This window comes from Bombina bombina, chromosome 6 (genome assembly GCF_027579735.1).
Source record: "Bombina bombina isolate aBomBom1 chromosome 6, aBomBom1.pri, whole genome shotgun sequence".
Classification (NCBI taxonomy): domain Eukaryota; kingdom Metazoa; phylum Chordata; class Amphibia; order Anura; family Bombinatoridae; genus Bombina; species Bombina bombina.
The window spans coordinates 842,384,078-842,405,446 of NC_069504.1; the positions used below are offsets into that span (position 1 = coordinate 842,384,078).

General features: G+C 38.6%; 1 protein-coding gene across 2 annotated transcripts in view; it reads right to left on the minus strand.

Annotated features, from left to right (window-relative positions):
- Positions 1-5,631, minus strand: part of LOC128663755 (A.superbus venom factor 1) — a 114,714-nt gene extending 109,083 nt beyond the window's left edge. The window contains exon 1 of one of the 2 annotated variants that reach the window (XM_053718240.1): positions 5,532-5,631. In XM_053718240.1, coding sequence (XP_053574215.1) covers positions 5,532-5,599 — 68 coding nt within the window. In that variant the 5' untranslated portion in view covers positions 5,600-5,631. Of the gene's footprint in view, positions 1-2,058; positions 2,167-5,531 lie in introns of those variants that run through there. The other variant, XM_053718241.1, reaches the window with a different exon arrangement.
- Between the last annotated feature and the right edge of the window lie 15,738 nt (positions 5,632-21,369).

The following is a 21,369-nucleotide window of genomic DNA, read 5'->3' on the forward strand; positions in this document are numbered from 1 at the left end:
CTTTAAATACTATGGGGCAGCAGTAAGGCCGGATTGGCCTTCCAGGATACTAGGAGATTTCAGCAGCTAGTGCTGGAAAGATACTATTTAAAGGGGTGATTAATAGATGCAGTTTGGTTGTAGGGTGCCTATATAACAACAATCTGGCACTTTAATTTAATACAAAGTAATATAATTTAATTTTGAAAAAAATATTGGGTGAAGGAGTAGCTCAGTAATCTCCTTTGAGAAAAACAGGTCATGTGCATTCTACTGACTCAACAGAAAATTTGGCTTGTCTTCATATTTTTCCAGGGTTGATTTTTTGTCCCTGTCTTGTCCTGTGCTGCTGATTATATTTTTTGGGCTGTTTTCTTCTTAGACTAATGTTATTAAATGTCAAGTTTAACTCACAATAATAATCTTTTCCTTATGCTTATAAGCGTTCTTGAATTCACCTAGCCTACATTGGTTTGTATTTAAAGTAAAAAGTGATGAACTCATAAAAATAGTTTCATATGAAAACATTATCAATCAGAAAGAAGAATATATCAACACTGTGATATTCCAAAATATATTCCATCCTCTAATACCAATAACAGTTAAAGAAAATGTATAATTAGCATAACATACATTTAGAAACTAATGACCCAACATAGAGATAGAAAATATTACTGCTACAAAAATAACTATTATTGTTACACCAATAGGCATTCAAATGTGCATCTGGAAAAAATACAGTATCTAATATAAAATATGATCCATGTACTAAAACTGAGCAATCTAAATAGGAACAATTAAACATATTATATTTAGTATATTACAATGTGTTTGTATATTTGTACATACTGCTATTCAAACAACTGCAAAGTATTCTAATCAGTGAGCAATATGTTTTAACTCTTTTTTACAAAGACCCTTGCCATTAGTAGAGTAAAAGAAGAAAAAAAGACAATTGCCTACTTCCCACAGATAAAGCATACAACACAATAATACACCACATATGAAAGTGGGAATTTACCTTCCTTAAAAGGATAATAAAGTCAAAATTAATTTGCAAGTATAACAGAGAATATGTAATTTTAAGACACTTTTAAAATCACTTCTATTTTTTAATGTGCTTTGTTCTTTTGGTATCCATTGTTGGAAATTAATACGCACATATCCTACACTACACTGGGAGCTGGCTGTTGATTGGTACATGTACACATTTGTCTCTTGTGATTGGCTAACTAGATGTGTTCAGCTAGCTACTAGTAGTGCAATGTTGTTCCTTCAGCAAAGGATAACAAGAGAATGAAGCATATTTGATTATCAAAGTAAATTGTGCAAGTGAACCCTATTAAAAAAAAAGATCCTTCTTAAATAGGAAGTGGTCACTCAATTTTTCTGAGTAATATTATAATATATATTACTATAAGTATATAATCCTACATTTTAAGAAGGTAAACTAATGGTAAATGCAAAGCATAAATTGTGTGTTTAAAATAATTAGGGAATAATTCTTTTGTTTACCATGTACACTATAGAAGGGATACACATATTTTGTTTTTTTTTCTTTTTGCAATTATTATGGTAGTTATTGGCTATATTTGAATAGTTCTGCAAACCAGGGGTCAGCAACCTTGGCTCTCCAGATGTTTTGGAACTACATTTCCCATGATGCTTAAGCCTAAGCATCATGGGAAATGTAGTTCTAAAACATCAGGAGAGCCACGGTTGCTGACCCCTCCATTGCAAACTAAAGTTTATTTTCTAAATGTGCATGTGGACTGTTGAAAAAAAAACAAAAAAAACAAAAAAAACATGGTATTATTTCCATGAGTACTTCTTCTGTAGCTACATAATGTAATAAGCTTTTTTTTTTTAGCAGTATATATTTATGATACGCTACATGTAGATATTTATACTATATAATCAATTGCACTACACACTGGCTTTGGTCCTGCACACATATATTGTTCTAACAATAAAGTACTACACACAGATAATGTATTGTAGGATACAGATTGCAATTAGAGATAAATTATAATCATGCACTGTGCTGAGAAGCCTCAGCTGTACATTGCTTATACTTACGGTAGTTGGGCGTAGGAGCCTGCGATTAGGGCCAGCAATGTGAGACATAGTACTGTGCACCCCATGATGCTTCAGGGATGCAATGAAATGTCTACTTGGAAAGGTGCATTTATATGGGATGCCTCTGTATAGTTTAAAGCTTTTGGTAAACAATTCTGCTTATCAGTAAATGGGCAGAGCTGACAGAATTTCTACACTCTTTTCCAGTAAAGCCAATAACTGTTTCAACACAAAAGCACACAAAGCTCAAATGTTAATCCTTTGCAGAGCAAGTACACAGACCAGGAAACAAAGTACAAATATTTATGTGATAAAAAAAGTTCTGTTGTATCTAGATCTATATCACCACTAAATTTTCATAATTGTACAATAATAAATTCCTGCACCAGTGGTTCTAAGCCTTAAAGGGACAGTATACGCCAACTTTCATATAACAGCATGCAATAGATACTGCTATAAAGAAGAATATGCACAGGTACTGATATAAAAATCCAGCATAAAAGCCTTTAAAATGTACTTAGAAGAACCCAGTTTAGCACTGTTGATGCAGTTAGATTGGGACACCCAGTTAAAGGGACTGGGAAAGCAGGGATAACAGACACCCCCCCCCCCTCCCCTGCGTATGAAAAGACCCATTAGACAAACAGGAGCAAGCAGGAATCTGTATACATCTAACACTTTGGAGCTTGGTTAGGAGTATGAAAATCAAGACAATGTTATTTAAAAATATGCAAAACTATACATTTTAACAAAGACACACTAAAATAGGCTATATAAATGGATCATCTGCAAAAGATGTATGCAAAGAAAAATCTAGTGTACAATGTCCCTTTAACTGACTTGGGACACGATATGCACACCCCTCCCTTAATTCATGTTACAACTCTCATTCATTTTCTAATTGCATATACCATCCCAATGATTCAATGAATGTGATATCAGTATAGTTATTATTAGATAGTACATGGCATACAAAAAATGTTTCAAGAATGACTTTAGGTGAATAAAAAAAATTGTATTTATTTATTTTTTGTCCTACAAGCAAAAGCATAAGTTTGTACTAAATATAAAGAGACATTTCATACATAACTATAAATAAAAAAAAACTAAAAGAGAACACTTTAAGTCATATTATAGTTTTTTATGCATACTCCAGTACTGAGAAAAAAACAACAAAACATTATGGATTACAAATAAAGTGTAATAATATTAGCGCTCTCGGGCATTAAAGGGCCTTTATAGTCTGATGTGCGACTAGCGCTGCTGATTGGATCAGTGAAAGATTCCCCTCAGAACCAGTATTTCTTTGCAGGTCTGGGAGCTGCATTTCTACTGTGTGTGAGTTTCCCCATCTTTGCCAGTGGGTTTAACAGGGGAGTTCCGTGGGAGTAGCTGAACATTCTCTGCCAGGTTTGGCATATTCAGTAAACATCACCCCCCCTAAATATCTCGCCATCTTTCTCACAAAGAAAAGGTTGCAAAAATGTAAAAATACACAAAATACTTCTTACTCTAAAAGAAAAAACACATGTATGTGAAAATAGAGACACTTGTAAAGTACTAAACGCTGTAAGCAGAGTAATCTGATCTGTATTGCCTGCAAGATTTAGGGCAAGATTACAAGTGGTGCAGTGTATTGAATTTTCGCGATTGCGAAAACTCTGCTAGAGTTAAGTTTTTGCACTTGTTGGGTTGTTCTCATATTACAAGTTAAATAAAAAACGTATTTTGTTCAAGCTGTAACCCTACTAGTGCAAAAATCTGAACATCAAATATCGCGTGCATGTATTCCCCCATAGTCATGCCAGTCAAATGATAATCAGCACCATGTGCTTTTGTGTAAAAATGTTTCTCCACACTCCATAGAAAACCAAAACCAAATTCTGTAACTTGCTACGCTGCAAACTAAAAAAAACTGGCTCATGCATCTTATAGAATTTTGAAAACTTAGGTTACAGATTTAGCTTTTTGGCTTTTCTAGGGAACTTGGGCAAAGAAAATGTTTGACACAAAGCAGACTTTGTAGAGTTGTTTAAAACCAACTTATGAACTGATTTAGAAATCAGCATAAAGATGCAACACATAAAGAACAGATCTAATTTTTATTTAAATATTATTTTTCTCATTTTTAATTTAAGCTTACAAGTTTTTAAATGTAATATTTTTGCATTTTAAACAGTATTATTTTATTGTAACTTCATATAATACCAGTATTTCATTGTCAGACTATGCGTACAACAAGAAGGGTGATTGAAAATTCCAATTTATTTATGTTATTAAATATATTTAATTCACTTAGTATCCTCCGTTGAAAAGCTTTTAGGTTAGCTCAGGAGGGTGCACGTCTCTAGAGCAATATATGCCAGCAGTTTTGCAAAAAACATTTGTAACAATGTTATACATTTGCAAGAGCACTAGCTGGCAGCAGTGTTTGCTGCTATAGCACCCCATACATGTGCAAACGACCTACCTAGGTATTCTCTTCAACAAAGAACATCACAAGAATGAAGCAAATTTCATAAGAGAAGTAAATTGTAAACGTTTATTTTAAAATTGTATGCTGTCATCAAAGAAAAAAAAAATGGTATTCATTAATCCTCAGTATTAACTTTCTGTTATCCCCAAACCAGCGTTGTCTCTAAACAGACATTCCAAGGACTTTTCGTGCACACTTCATGCATATTGTTTTCAGGCAGAGATATGTTTTTTAAAGGGACAGTCTACACCAGAATTTTTATTGTTTTAAAAGATAGATAATTCCTTTATTACCCATTCCCTAGTTCTGCATAGCAAACACAGTTATATAAATACACTTTTTACCTCTGTGATTATCTTGTATCTAAGCCACTGCAAACTGCCCCCTTATCTTCGTTTTTTTGACAGACATGCATTTTAGCCAATCAGTGCTGGCTCCTAGGAACTTCACGTGCGTGAGCACATTGTTATCTATATGACCCACATGAACTAACACCCTCTAGTGGTGAAACCAGGGGTCAGCAACCTTGGCTCTCCAGATGTTTTGGAACTACATTTCCCATGATGCTTAAGCCTAAGCATCATGGGAAATGTAGTTCTAAAAAATCAGGAGAGCCACGGTTGCTGACCCCTCCGTTGCAAACTAAAGTTTATTTTCTAAATGTGCATGTGGGCTGTTGAAAAAAACCCCAAAAAACATGGTATTATTTCCATGAGTACTTCTTCTGTAGCTACATAATGTAATAAGCTTTTTTTTTTTTTTTTTTAGCAGTATATATTTATCATACGCTACATGTAGATATTTGTACTATATAATCAATTGCACTACACACTGGCTCTATTAAGCTGTATACTGATTTGGTCCTGCACACATATATTGTTCTAACAATAAAGTACTACACACAGATAATGTATTGTAGGATACAGATTGCAATTAGAGATAAATTATAATCATGTACTGTGCTAAGAAGCCTCAGCTGTACATTGCTTATACTTACGGTAGTTGGGCGTAGGAGCCTGCGATTAGGGCCAGCAGCAATGTGAGACATAGTACTGTGCACCCCATGATGCTTCAGGGATGCAATGGAATGTTTACTTGGAAAGGTGCATTTATATGGGATGCCTCTGTATAGTTTAAAGCTTTTGGTAAACAATTCTGCTTATCAGTAAATGGGCAGAGCTGACAGAATTTCTACACTCTTTTCCAGTAAAGCCAATAACTGTTTCAACACAAAAGCACACAAAGCTCAAACGTTAATCCTTTGCAGAGCAGGTACACAGACCAGGAAACAAAGAACAAATATTTCTGTGATACAAAAAGATCTGTTGTATCTAGATCTATATCACCACTAAATTTTCATAATTGTACAATAATAAATTCCTGCACCAGTGGTTCTAAGCCTTAAAGGGACAGTATACACCAACTTTCATATAACAGCATGCAATAGATACTGCTATAAAGAAGAATATGCACAGGTACTGATATAAAAATCCAGCATAAAAGCTTTTAAAAACGTACTTAGAAGTACCCAGTTTAGCACTTTTGATGCAGTTAGATTGGGACACCCAGTTAAAGGGACTGGGAAAGCAGGGATAACAGACACCCCCCCTCCCCTGCGTATGAAAAGACCCATTACACAAACAGGAGCAAGCAGGAATATAGGAAACTATACATTTTAACAAAAACACACTAAGATAGGCTATATAAATGGATCATCTGCAAAAGATTTATGCAAAGAAAAATCTAGTGTACAATGTCCCTTAACTGACTTGGGACACAACATGCACACCCCTCCCTTAATTCATGTTACAATTCTCATTCATTTTCTAAATGCATATACCATCCCAATGATTCAATGAATGTGATATCAGTATAGTTATTATTAGATAGTACATGGCACAAAAAATGTGAATACATTTTTTATTTATTTATTTATTTTTTGTCCTACAAGCAAAAGCATACGTTTGTGCTAAATATAAAGTGACATTTCATAGATAACTATAAATAAAAAAAAAAAAACTAAAAGAGAACACTTTAAGGGATATTATAGTTTTTTATGCGAAAAACAACAAAACATTATGGATTACAAATAAAGTGTAATTAATATTAAATGCGAGCTGCATTTCTACTGTGTGTGAGTTTCCCCATCTCTGCCAGTGGGTTTAACAGGGGAGTTCCGTGGGAGTAGCTGAACATTCTCTGCCAGGTTTGGCATATTCAGTAAACATCCACCCCTCTAAATATCTCGCAATCTTTCTCACAAAGAAAAGGTTGCAAAAATGTAAAAATACACAAAATACTTCTTACTCTAAAAGAAAAAACACATGTATGTGAAAATAGAGACACTTGTAAAGTACTAAACGCTGTAAGCAGAGTAATCTGATCTGTATTGCCTGCAAGATTTAGGGCAAGATTACAAGTGGTGCAGTATATTGCATTTTCGCGATTGCGAAAACTCTGCTAGAGTTAAGTTTTTTGCACTAGTCGGGTTGTTCTCATATTACAAGTTAAATAAAAAACTTTTTTTTGTTCAAGCTGTAACCCTACTAGTGCAAAAATCTGAACATCAAATATCGTGTGCATGTATTCCCCCATAGTCATGCCAGTCACGTGGGAATGTTCAGCCAAGCCTGATGAAACGGCTCTGCGTAGCCGAGTAACGCGTTGCTGAGTTTTATATATTTTAATAAATTGTCCTAAGCTTTTATATCCCTGCTGGAGTCAATTTGATTCTCTCTTATTCCCAAATTTATTTATACATTTGCAGAAGGAAGCGAGTAGCCCGGGTGACAACAGGGTGCTTGCAATTCACACACCCCTTCCATTGCTAGTCACGATTGGAGTCCCCATAGGAAGGCGTTGGTGTCGGCTCGTTCCTGATTGGCTGAATGTTCCCACGTGACCGGTTGGCGGCCATTGCTGTTTGTGTCTGTCGGGCGACAAAGAGGTCCCGGCTTGCGAGTTCTGGCATTTCCAAGTGCTGCATAGTTTGTGAGTGTTTTATCGTCCATTCTGTATGTGTGTTTTTGCCCGACGATATTATCCTATTGGCACCTTCTTATCTTTTTCTATAGGACTTACATCTGATGCTTCTATTTTGGGAGAGCTGCCTGAGATTCGATCAATCGTTCCAGGATTTATTGCTGATACCCATAGCGCATCTCTATAGGGTTCAAATATCCCTATATCTTCTATTCCCCCATAGTAGTCAACGGAGAGAAAAAAATAACCTAACACCTCACAATCGCACATTCGCATTCCCATAGTAGTCAATGTAGAAACAAAAAAAGTTGAAAAAACACCCATCGCACAAACAACATAGCATATTCACATTAGCAAATATAAAATATTTAAAATACTAACAGCTAGATTACGAGTTTTGTGGTAAGAGCGGTGCGGCACTAACTTTCAAGTTATTGTCACCGCTCACTTACCTACAGCACTGGTATTACAGGTTTTCATAAACCCAGCGTTATTAGGCAAGAAGTGAGCGTTGTCACGCCGTGCCATTGCTAGGGGCACGGTGTCTTCCCCATGCTCATTGCCTAGGGCTTTGTTGACTCAGGATGCGTGCGGCACTGATGTTATCGCCGCACGCTCCTGATGCTGGCTGGTCTCTTGGCGCCAATCACCAGGTACTTTAGCGGGCAGCAGACGATCTGTCATTGCCCAAGTATAGGTGCTACTTCGTGTGCTCCTGGGAGTGACAGATCGTCTGCTGGGCTGATACTTAGTTGCTGAATCATTGCCTGTCTTACTACTCTACTTGGTTAACCCCTAAACTGCTGGTCTGATACTTTGTTGCTGAAACCTTGCCTGTCTTACTACTCTACTTGGTTAACCCCTAAACTGCTGGACTGATACTTTGTTGCTGAAACCTTGCCTGTCTTACTACTCTACCTGGTTAACCGCTAATCCGTGGACTGATCCTTGTTACTGAACCCTGCCTGTCTCACTACGCTACTTGATTAACCCCTACCTTGCTGGACTGACTTCTTGTTGCTGATCTCTGCCTGTCTCATTACGCTACCTGGTTAACCCCTACATTGCTGGACTGTCTTCTTGTTGCTGAACCCTGCCTGTCTCACTACGCTACCTGGTTACCCCCTGAATTGCTGGCCGGATTTTCTGTTGCCGTATCCTGTGGTGAGTGCCGCTCTCCTCATTTGCCTGATACTCTCTGCTCTAAGATAACAAGACTACTGGCTGAGTTCGGTCTGATAGAGGAGTATCCCACAAGCCTTACAAGCGTAGAGCAAAACTGAGCTCCATACCGCACTCCAATACCAGCGCTGCTTAAGGCAGCGGTGAGCTGGTTTTACGTGCTTGTGCACGATTTCCCCATAGACATCAATGGGGAGAGCCGGCTGAAAAAAAGCCTACCACCTGCAAAAAAGCAGCGTAAACCTCCGTAACGCAGCCCAATTGATTCCTATGGGGAAACAAAATGTATGTTTACACCTAACATGAACCCAGAGTCTAAACACCCCTAATCTTACACTTATTAACCCCTAATCTGCCACCCCTGACATCGCCGACACCTACATTATACTTATTAACCCCTAATCTGCCGCTCCAGACATCGCTGCCCCTAATCCGGCACTCCCGCATCGCAAACACTAGTTAAATATTATTATACTTATTAACCCCTAATCTGCCGCTCCGGACATTGCCGCTCCTAATCCGGCACTCCCGCATTGCAAAACACTAGTTAAATATTATTAACCCCTAATCTGCCGCCCCTAACATCGCTGCCACCTACCTACATTTATTAACCCCTTATCTGCCGCCCCCAATGTCTCCGCCACTATACTAAATTTATTAACCCCTAAACCTAAGTCTAACCCTAACCCTAACACCCCCTAACTTAAATATAATTAAAATAAATCTAAATAAAACTTACTATTAATAACTAAATCATTACTATTTAAAACTAAATACTTACCTGTAAAATAAACCCTAAGCTAGCTACAATATAACTAATAGTTACATTGTATCTAGCTCAGGGTTTATTTTTATTTTACAGGCAAGTTTGTATTTATTTTAACTAGGTAGAATAGATAGTAAATAGTTATTAACTATTTACTTACTACATAGCTAAAATAAATACAAATGTACCTGTAAAATAAAACCTAACCTGAGTTACACTAACACCTAACCTTACACTACAATTAAATAAATTACATTTATTAAATACAATTAACTAAATTACAAAAAAAAAAAACACTAAATTACACAAAATAAAAAGAAAGTTATCAGATATTTAAACTAATTACACCTAATCTTATAGCCCTATCAAAATAAAAAAAGCACCCCCCAACAGTCAAACCCACCACCCACACAACCAAACCCCCAAATAAAAACCTAACTAAAAAAACCTAAGCTCCCCATTGCCCTGAAAAGGGCATTTAGCTCCCAATAAACCCTTAATAAAAAACTAACACTAACCCTTGAATATCCACTTACAGTTTTGACATCCATCCTCAACGAAGCCAGGAGAAGTCCTCAGTGAAGCGGCAAGAAGTCCTCAACGAAGCTGGGAGAAGTCTTCATCCAAGCTGGCAGAAGTGATCCTCCAGATGGGCAGAAGTCTTCATCCAGACCTGCATCTTCTATCTTCATCCATCCAGCTCAGAGCGGCTTCATCTTCAAGACATCCGGTGCGGAGCATCCTCTTCTTCCGATGGCTAACGACGAATAAAGGTTCCTTTAAGTGACGTCATCCAAGATTGCGTCCCTTGAATTTCCGATTGGCTGATAGAATTCTATCAGCCAATCGGAATTAAAGGTGAAAAAATTCTATTGGCTGATGCAATCAGCCAATAAGATTGAGCTTCAAGTCTATTGGCTGATCCAATCAGCCAATAGGATTGAGCTCGCATTCTATTGGCTGTGATTGGATCAGCCAATAGAATTGAAGCTCAATCTTATTGGCTGATGGAGCCACTCCACACCAGATGGATGAAGATAGAAGATGCTGTCCAGGTGAAGACTTCTGCCCGTCTGGAGGACCACTTCTGCTGGCTTGGATGAAGACTTCTCCCGGCTTCGTTGAGGACTTCTTGCTGCTTCGCTGAGGACTTCTCCCGGCTTCGTTGAGGATGGATGTCGGGTCTTCAAAACTGTAAGTGGATCTTCTGGATCTTCAGGGGTTAGTGTTAGGTTTTTTAAGGGTTTATTGGGTGGGTTTTAGTTTTAGATTAGGGTTTGGGCAATTGAAAAAAAACTAAATGCCCTTTTAAGGGCAATGCCCATAAAAATGCCCTTTTCAGGGCAATGGGGAGCTTAGGTTTTTTTTTAGTTAGGTTTTTATTTGGGGGGTTTGGTTGTGTGGGTGGTGGGTTTTACTGTTGGGGGGGGGTGTTTGGATTTTTTTTACAGGTAAAAGAGCTGATTTCTGCCCTGCAAAAGGCCCTTTTAAGGGCTATTGGTAGTTTATTGTAGGCTAGGGGTTTTTTTTTTATTTGGGGGGGGGGCTTTTTTTATAGGGCTATTAGATTAGGTGTAATTAGTTTAAATATCTGATAATTTCTTTTTTTATTTTGTGTAATTTAGTGTTTTTTGTTTTTTTTGTAATTTAGCTAATTGTATTTAGTAAATGTAATTTATTTAATTGTAGTGTAAGGTTAGGTGTTAGTGTAACTCGGGTTAGGTTTTATTTTACAGGTAGTTTGTATTTATTTTAGCTAGGTAGTTATTAAATAGTTAATAACTATTTACTAACTATTCTACCTAGTTAAAATAAATACAAACTTGCCTGTAAAATAAAAATAAACCCTAAGCTAGATACAATGTAACTATTAGTGCTAGCTTATATATATAGATACAAATACATCTTTAGCAATGTATCTATATGCATCTTTATGTTAAAGTCCTTTTGCGCCTTTTTTTTCTAACACCTGAGATTGTCTCTCTTTGAGCCCTCATAACTTTTATGTGCAATATTTTTTTGGAATATTTTTATTACACAGTGTTAATATGAGTGTAAGTGCACTTTGTAATGTATTTTCAAAGTGCTTATTACAACTTTTTTTTCTTGGAAAACAGCTAACCACAGCTCTGAGATTGCGGTAAGAATTGTAGCATAAATTGCTCAACTTGTAACATCAGCGTCATTAAAACGGATCGTGAAAACACAATATCGCTTGCGCAAAAATGTTTGTGCCTCACTTGTAATCTAGCCCTTAATTTTGAAAGTGAACCCCCTGTACCCTGCTAACTTCACTCTCCTCAACAAAGTTTCCCTTTCCAGCAAGCTCTATTAATGTTTATGGGAGACATCTCACAACTCACAGAGACAGCCCCATTTTTATAGAATTTCTTGAGGGAAGTCCCTGCTAGCGTAGGCGACGTCTGACCCTTTGAAGTTTTTAGAATCTGGGCCTAGATCTGTACAGCAAGGTCCCAGTAGTTCTGCTCTGAAGCAGACTTTATCTTTCCAATTTGTTTTTCCTGATATTGTAAAACAGAAATATTTTTTCAATAGCAAATAAACAAAAAATGTCTAAATCAAACACACCTGAAATGATAAACTCACACAAAATTCAACTTCTATTTCCCCACAACAGACCCTGAACTACTGATAATAGATCCTTATCTGTAAAATCCCAAATGGTTTACTAGGGTTAATGGATTCTATGGGCTCCATTTATGAAGCAGCGGATGCTGCTTAAGAGCCCCATCGTTTCAGGTCCGTTCTGAAATGGAAGTTAAGAAGCAGCGGTCGTAAGAACAGCATTGAATTACTGGCAGCTAGCTGAACACTTCTAGTTAGCCTAATAACCAATCACAAGAGTCAAATGTATGCAGCCACCAACCACCAGCTATCTTCCACTAGTGTAGGGCATGTACATATTCATTTTCAACAATGGATACCAAAAGAACAAATCACATTTGAAAATAGAAGTGATTTTATAAGTGTATGACAATTACATGCTTTATCTGATTCTTGCAAATTTAATTTTGACTTTCTTATCCCTTTAATTAATTTAACCCCTTGAGTGCTAATGACGGCTCTGAGCTGTCACAGAGTTTCCCACTCTGGTGCTAATGACGACTCAGAGCCGGCACTAGCACTTTCCCACCTTGAGGAAGATCTGGGGGCTCCCACCCGCTCCTACTCCATGATGACGTCACGGCACAACTTTATTTATACATTAACAATGTTAAGTATAGGAGCAGGGGGCATGCTGCTTAAAACCCTGTATCTCAGGCATCTAAGCAGCTACAGACCCTCAAGACCCACCATTGGAAAGGTAATCGCCTAACCTTTCCAACAAGTCTTGGGGATCTAAAAAAAAATAAAAAAAAGTTTTAAAAAAAATTGTTAAAAAAATAAATAAATAAATAAAAAATCTTAGCACCCAGGTGGAAAAGTGCTTAGTACTCAAAGGGTTAATAGTAGGCTGACCATATTTCCGCTTTAAGAAGGAACACATATGAAAAATACATATGTGAGGATTCTTATACAAAACATTTCTTTAAACAGCCCTGAAAACAGCCCTGACATATGTATTTTTCATATGTGTCCCTTTTTTTTTTTTAATTCTTTTTAATGAAGAAACACAGGTACAATTAATTATGTGCATATACCAGCATGTCAAGTCACAACAACATTGCATTTCATATTATGAATTGAGTACAATATATTGAACATAGCAGAACAGCAACATTTTTTTTTCATAAAGTATAGCACATATGCAATCTGTCAGTTTTGAGATCAGAACATCGTGCTAGCTTGGACTAATCCATGCAGAAAGGCAGTGTAGGGCACAATTGGGCCTGGAGCAAAGCTAAGGGTTAAAGCCGTAGGGAGAGATAGGAGAAGAGGGCTGGCTAGGGAGGTTAGTTGCAACAATGTTGCATGCAAGGGAGGGGCCCACTACTCACCTTAAAAGTGGGGATCATCAGCTTCCTGGCCCTCTTCTTCCTGGAATCCGGTGCAAACGAGTTCTTTCTGTTATTGTTCAGGGTAATTCTTCATTTCTGTGAACAATGCAGTGATCCAGACGATCCAAACTCCCTCCACAGCGCTTCCACGAGTTGGTGTTTGAGAAACCTGGATCAGACAAACAGAAAAAACAGTGCACACAATGATATTGAAGAGCTAGATGACATAATACCACCTACACAGTACACTACTGAGACTAGGCCTAGTGCTAGTAGAACACAGAAAAAACAGATTAGTCACACAGCTAGTAGGCTAGATATACATGCAGCAAGTGAGGGGGTTGAAGGAGATGATTCAGCCTATGCATCAGTTGCAATGGCTAGGCCTGATGAACTATCAGCCTGTCTCCAATCTACTAGGCCTCAGACTTTAAGTCCCCCTCCGGCCACACCGCATGTTCAGGCTGGGGCCTATTCGGATACCGTGGTATCCCCAATAGCAAGGCCTATTTCAGACAGGGGCCCGGCCCACGTGGCAATCGCAACCCCTGCTGTAGTTATTGAAACCCACTTAACAACCGACTCACCGGTTGCTCAGGGCCCCTCGTTGGTGTCCCCTGTGGCTCACTCGGCCCCCGTTTTTATTTCCCAGTCCAACACAGGCCTTGGGAGTGTGGCGGTAGCAGGGCCCGTTTCGGGCCTTCAAGCAATTTCGGCCCAGGCTGATGCGCAAACTTTATCCGCGGTTGCTTTCCCGGCGGCACCTCAAGCCCCTGTGCTGCCCATTGTGCCCCCTTCTGCTCACCTAGGCCAACATGTGGTCTTCCCTGAATCGGCGGTCTCCTCTCTTCTGTCCGCGATTCCTCCGTCGGCTGTCTCAGCGGTGTCCTCAATCCTAGCGTCCATAGTAGCGGCAATGTCTCCGTCGGGTATGCAGGCTCCTCCGTCGGGTCCTCAAGGTCCTCCGTCGGGTCTTCCGGGTCCTCTCCACACGATGCCGGTGTCCGGTCCTCCAAGCCAGGCCGCAGGTCCTCCGGGTCCAATTGTAAGTGCGCAACCGGAAGTTCCAGTCACGCGCCCATCCGGTTCCGGTTTCGTCGGCCATAGCAGCGTCGGGACTTCGAGGGAACGGTCGCATCCTCTGCAGCTCCGTGAAGGTGAGCATCATGAGAGGAAGTCGGCCAGGGGTGGGTTACAAGGCATATATCAGTATATGGCGAGATTGGGATAGACTCAGAGTGGTCCATTTGCGAGGTAGTTACTGAGGGACCTACAGTATATAGAAATGTTCATAATAAGGATTGCGATGAGGATTCTATCCTAATTGGTTGATTATTATCTCATATTATACCTACGCTTCCTAATTGTAATTTTTGGTTCAGTAGCACACACCACAACCAGTCGCATTGCCATAACTAAACAATAATATAAAAACTCGTTAAACTAAACATGCAAATCAAACCAAACAACATAGACTAAGCAATTGTGCGTATATATTGTCAGTCGTAGTGTCAGTGATTTATGTTTCATGCATAGGAGAAGACTTGCCAGTGCTTAAACTATAGGACAAGAACAATATGTTAATATATATTGAAGCACTGGGCAAATTATTAATTTGCAGGGTAGTTGCCAAGGAATCCTATATGAAGGTGATTGTAAAGAGGATCATATCCCCCCTCAATTTTCGAATAGGGATGGCTCTCTCATATATCTTATCGTGACCTGAGCTGCATCATAGATATACAAAATAGTTAAGTATGTGCGGGCCAACTGACACATCATTTATTTTATCTATTTGAGATTAATATTCCCTCAAAAAAGAAAGGATGTACATTTAGGAGCGGTATCATCTGTTCTAAGACACCTTGAGGGGGTCAGCAACCCGATAGAATTTACCTGTCAACAGGGGGGTTAATGCCCGGTAAATTTGCAAGCCGGTTATGTAGCAGAGACTTCCTATTATGTGAGTGTGGCTATGATGATCAGTTGAGCAGGTCTGATACAGCTCCTCTACAGGGGGTGGTTATAAACAAGCACAATAGTGCAAAGTGTAGTAAGGTTTATGTAGAACAAATTGTCTGCTTTTATCTAATAGGAACATAGGTTGTAAGTAAAGAGAGCTACTGTCTAGTTGGTGACCATGTGTATACATTTACCTATATCCTGTAATGTAATAGAACAATAGCACCAAATAAGCAGCTTCAATAAAGACTCGTGTTTCACCAAGCCGATAACTCAGTGGCACAAATAAGAGCCGCCCATCAGCCAGCAGGGTTGAGGATACTTTCGCTTCATTAGGGTTATGCAGCGACATTCATTAATCTGAACATGTAAACCAAACCGCTGTCTGCCCACATCCCGTAAAAAACTGAATTTATAAGTAAAGGACCTTACATCTCACATGCAGATGACCATATATATACAGTGAGATATGTATTGCACCGCTATAGAATGAAATAAGCAGCTTCGGAAAAATATTCAGGTTCCACTAAGCCGCTACTAAGCAGGATAAACTGAACAAAACAGAACAAAAAAATAAAAACAAAGTGTATTGTACATATTAAAACAAGTGTGTCAGTTATTTCAGTTCAAGTCCATACACTCTGAAGAAAATAAGTTGCTTATCTTAAAGAACCAAGATAATATGTTTAGTCCAATAAAGAGGCTAAAACAGACAGTCCCTTACATTGTTTTCAAGTAGACTTTTAGCCTATGCCTGTAGCTAGTTGAGTGTAGGATGGTTGCACGGACCTCGCAAATTGTATTGAAGTAGGCAAGCAAGACTGCCGAAGCACGTAGCTCCTCATACATAATGCAGCCCAAACAGCTCCTTTCCCAGACAGCCACAAGGTACCTCCCGTCTGTCGCCAGGCTTCTGTTGATGGCGGTACTGTAGGCCTCTCAGTGACAAACAACGGGGAGGTCAGCCCGGGCCCAAGCCCCGTAGCCGTCCTCATCTGCGCGGAATGATCCCAGTCTATGTTGCTGTGCCTCACCTTTACTGCCCTGCAATCGGGAAAAGCATCCACATGCATCCCACCCGAACATGGCATCCCGATGTTCCCCGATACAGGCAACAAGCAAGTTTCCAGAGTGTGAGTAGCGGATACACTATCCGAGAAAGGGGTTGCTGCCCGCTCTGTAGATAATGCTAAGGAGTTGTTTGCATGTGTCGGCATAGCCCGGGGGGTAGTCGGAAGGGAACCTTCTAGCTTAGACCAATTAGCCTTTGGGGGTGAAGTGCTATCAGATCCGTCTATATATAAGCAACGGTCCTCCATATAATTTGTGTCGCCATCATACGCATCTGGGAGCAATAGCATGGCGCCTTCTCCACTTGTCAAAGAGCCAAGTTGCTTGATGTGCCGAGCCGTTTCTGGTACATAACGGCATCCTGTATGCTGCAGCATTGCACATAAGTTGTCACAGCTGTTAAGCAATTTCTCAAGTTTTGGCAAAAAAATTACAGACAGTGCCTCAAACATCTCCCTGTCTGAATCCATTACCTCGTGGGCAATTGACTTTGAGTTGAGTCGCTCAAACTTAATCTTTACTCAAAATGACTTTCCGGGGTCGAAGAGCTGGTAATCCTTCTGTCTGCTAAGTGTTCCCGGACAACTTGCTTGTCAAGGGAGAGGCAGATGGCATAAATTGAAGCTGCTATGTTGAAATAAAGTACAATTTCTTCAGAGCTGCTGGAGCTTGCAGCCATCATGCAGTGCCGCCCACCGGAAGTCCATATGTGTCCCTTTTTAAAGCGGCAATATGGTCAGCCTAGTTAATAGGAATGTTGTTACAGCTCTTTTATTACAAATATTTAATTTGAGCCATATAAAATGGTCACTTAAAGCAGTGCTGGTGCACTTACTCGTGAAAAAATAAAAAAAATAAAAGTGAAAATTAGAACTTTAACTAGTGCAGGCCTCAACCATCTCTATCATAAAAGATTTGCACAATTTTCAAGTAAATAACCAGAAATTTAGTTAAACCGTGGTGTTTTCTGATGAGTAATATAACATTAGGCAAGGTATAAATTTACTTTGTCATTATTTTAAAGGGATTTACACATAACAAATTGGCAACAATGGTATTGCAAACTATATATATATTAAATGTACGTTTTTCTATTTCATATAATCTTTGAATCCCCTGTGAGGGATTGAAGAAGAATGACAAGACTGCAAAAGCAGCAGAGATAGATTAATACCCCACTTTAGTACTTAAATGCAAATATTATGTCAATTGTTCATTTGAAAGGGACATACAAACCAAATTATTCAAATAAATAATCAGATGGTGCTTAGATTATATTACATACAATTAGGGTTTCCACCTCAGCCATGTTTTCCTGGACACTTATGAGTTACACATGCTGTAGGGTGGAACATATATTGTGCTGTTCATTAGCACTATTCATGTTATGTCCAGAAACACAATACGTTCTCTTCCCTGTACACCCTGCAGCATGTGATACTCATAAGAGTCCATGAAAACATGGCCGACATGGCAACCCTACATACAATCCACTGAGATTACACATTTGAACACCATTATTACCAGATAAAAATTAATAGACAATAATAAGACAAACAAACAAATATATTTTTATAATGGTGACTTTAATTATTACATAATTAGCATCATGAATATATGTCATTTTCATTGTTTTTCATCTTTCTGATTAAAAAAATAAATCATGACACGTTAAAGGGACAGTCAACACCAGAATTTTTGTTGTTTAAAAAGAAAGATAATTCCATTCCCCAGTTTTGCATAACCATCACAGTTATAATAATACATGTTTTACCTCTGTAATTACCTTGTATCTAAGCTTCTGCTGACTATCCCCTTATTTAAGTTCTTTTGACAGACTTGCATTTTAGCCAATCAGTGCTCACTCCTAGGTCACTTCACGCATGGGCTCAATGTTATCTATATGAAACACATGAACTAATGCTCTCTAGGGGTCAAAATACATTCAGATTAGAGGTAGTCTTCAAGGTCTAAGAAATTAGCATATGAGACTCCTAGGTTTAGCTTTCAACTAAGAATACCAAGAGAATAAAGCAAAATTGGTGATAAAAGTAAATTAGGAAGTTGTTTAACCTCTTAACTACCAATGACGTATGGGGTACGTCCTGCAAAAAAATGCAGTTAACGACCGAGGATGTACCCCGTACTTCGTTGGTCTTTGAAAGTGGTGGAAGCAATCCTGGTTGCTTCCAGTATTGAGGCATCCTGCAATAACACTTTCTAGCAGTCCGATGCAGAGAGAGCCACTCTGTGGCCCTCTCTGCATTGGCCATCGATGGCCATGATCGTTGGTGGGTGGGAGCTGATGCAGGGAGGCGGGTGGGCGGCCATCGGTGAAGGAGGGGGCGGGATCACGTGCGGGTGCACGCACGGGGGTGGGTGCACGCACGGGCACAGTGGGGAACCCTACACTATGGGACAATATGGCACACAGTAAGGTGGGAGAGAGGACTGGGGAGGGTGGGAATTTAAAATTAAGGGATCTGGGAGAGGGTGGGGGTTGGATGTTGAGGGGGGCAGCTACACTACAGAAAATTTGAAAATTACATTAAAATATAAAAAAAACAAAAAAAAAACATTTTATTTAAAACTGGGTCTGCCAGTACCCAAGATGGCTCCCAATAAGGTAGAGGGGGAGGGTTAGAGATCTGTTTGGGGGGGGGGGATCAGGGAGGTTGGGGGCTAATGGGGGATCCTACACAGCAGAATATGTTTTAAAAAAAAAGCTTTTATTTTAGTACTGGCAGACTTTCTGCTAGTACTTAAGATGGCGGGGACAATTGTGGGGTGGGGGAGGGAAGAAAGCTGTTGGGAGGGATCAGGGGGTGTGATGTGTCTGGTGGAAGGCTGATCTCTACACTAAAGCTAAAATTAACCCTGCAAGCTCCCTACAAGCTACCTACAAGCTACCTAATTAACCCCTTTACTGCTAGACATAATACACATGTGATGCGCAGCAGCATTTAACTGCCTTCTAATTACCTAAAAGAAACGCCAAAGCCATATATGTCTGCTATTTCTGAACAAAGGGGATCCCAGGGAAGCATTTACAACCATTTGTGCCATAATTGCACAAGCTGTTTATAATTATTTTCAGTGAGAAACCTAAAATTTGTGAAAAAGTTTGTGAAAAAGTAAACAATTTTTTTATTTGATCGCATTTGGCGGTGAAATGGTGCATGAAATATACCAAAATGGGCCTAGATCAATACTGTGGGTTGTCTAGTACATTACACTAAAGCTAAAATTAACCCTACAAGCTCCCTACAAGCTCCCTAATTAACCCCTTCACTGCTGGGCATAATACACGTGTGGTGCGCAGCGGCATTTAGCGGCCTTCTAATTACCAAAAAGCAAAGCTAAAGCTATAGCTATATATGTCTGCTATTTCTGAACAAAGGGGATCCCAGAGAAGCTTTTACAACCATTTGTGCCATAATTGCACAAGCTGTTTGTAAATAATTTCAGTGAGAACCCTAAAGTTTGTGAAAAAAAAATGGAAAAAGTGAACGATTTTTTTATTTGATTGCATTTGCTGGTGAAACGGTGGCATGAAATATACCAAAATGGGCCTAGAGCAATACTTTGTGTTGTCTTCTAAAAAAATATATACATGTCAAAGGATATTCAGGGATTCCTGATATATATCAGTGTTCCAATGTAACTATCACTAATTTTGAAAAAAAAAGTGGTTTATAAATAGCAAAGTGCTACTTGTACTTATTGCCCTATAACTTCCAAAAAAAGCAAAGAACATGTAAACATTGGGTATTTCTAAACTCAGGAAAAAATTTAGAAACTATTTAGCATGGGTGTTTTTTGGTGGTTGTAGATGTGTAACAAATTTTGGGGGTCAAAGTTAGAAAAAGTGTGTTTTTTCCATTTTTTTCCTCATTTTTTAAAATTGTTTTATAGTAAATTATAAGAAATTATAAAAATAATGGTATCTTTAGAAATTCCATTTAATGGCGAGAAAAACGGTATATAATATGTGTGGGTACAGTAAATGAGTAAGAGGAAAATTACAGCTAAACACAAACACCGCAAAAATGTAAAAATAGCCTTGGTCCCAAACGGTCAGAAAATGGAAAAGTGTTGTGGTCCTTAAGGGGTTAAAATTGCATGCTCTATTTAAATCAAGTTTTTTTTTTTTTGGACTTGACTGTCCCTTTAAAGCATTATGTATCAAATTAATAATATTTTAATAAAATATATATTTATCATTATTATTATGTCTGCTCAAGCAGAGTTGCAATATTTTGCTCTATTAGAAAAATATAGTGAACGATAAATAAATAATAACTTCACAAGTTTGGAAGTATTATCTTTAACATGGAATTAGTTAAATTTTCTCAAAATGTATTGTGCATTGGTCTCAGGGAGAGCCTCTGTCTGTTCATGTGATGTCAATTACAATGTATGTATCACTTATCTATCAAGGCAATAACAGTCTATGCTATACATTCATCAAAGTGCTAAAATATAATAGAGATGCACTTTAATAAAATTGTCAAAAAGGAGTGCATTAGCCATGCTAGGTATACTTTTAAAAACAGGACTATAAGAAATAGTGCAAGGTATTTGGACACACCAACAGGCAGGGCTGTCACTAGAACATTTTGGGGCCCCTTAATAAACCATTGATCAGCCCCCCCCCCCCCCAACATTAAAAATGTTCTAAAGATAATAACGCATTCACAAACATTGAAACACAAGTAGCGCTGGGTTGTTAAAGGGACACGAAACCCCAAAAAATTATTTCATGATTTAGGTAGAACATACAATTTTAAACAATTTTCCAGTTTACTTCTATTAGAAAATGTGCTTCATTCTCTTTGTATTATTTGTTGAAGGAGCAGCAATGCACTACTGGTTTCCAACTGAACACATGGGTGAGCCAATGATAATCGGTA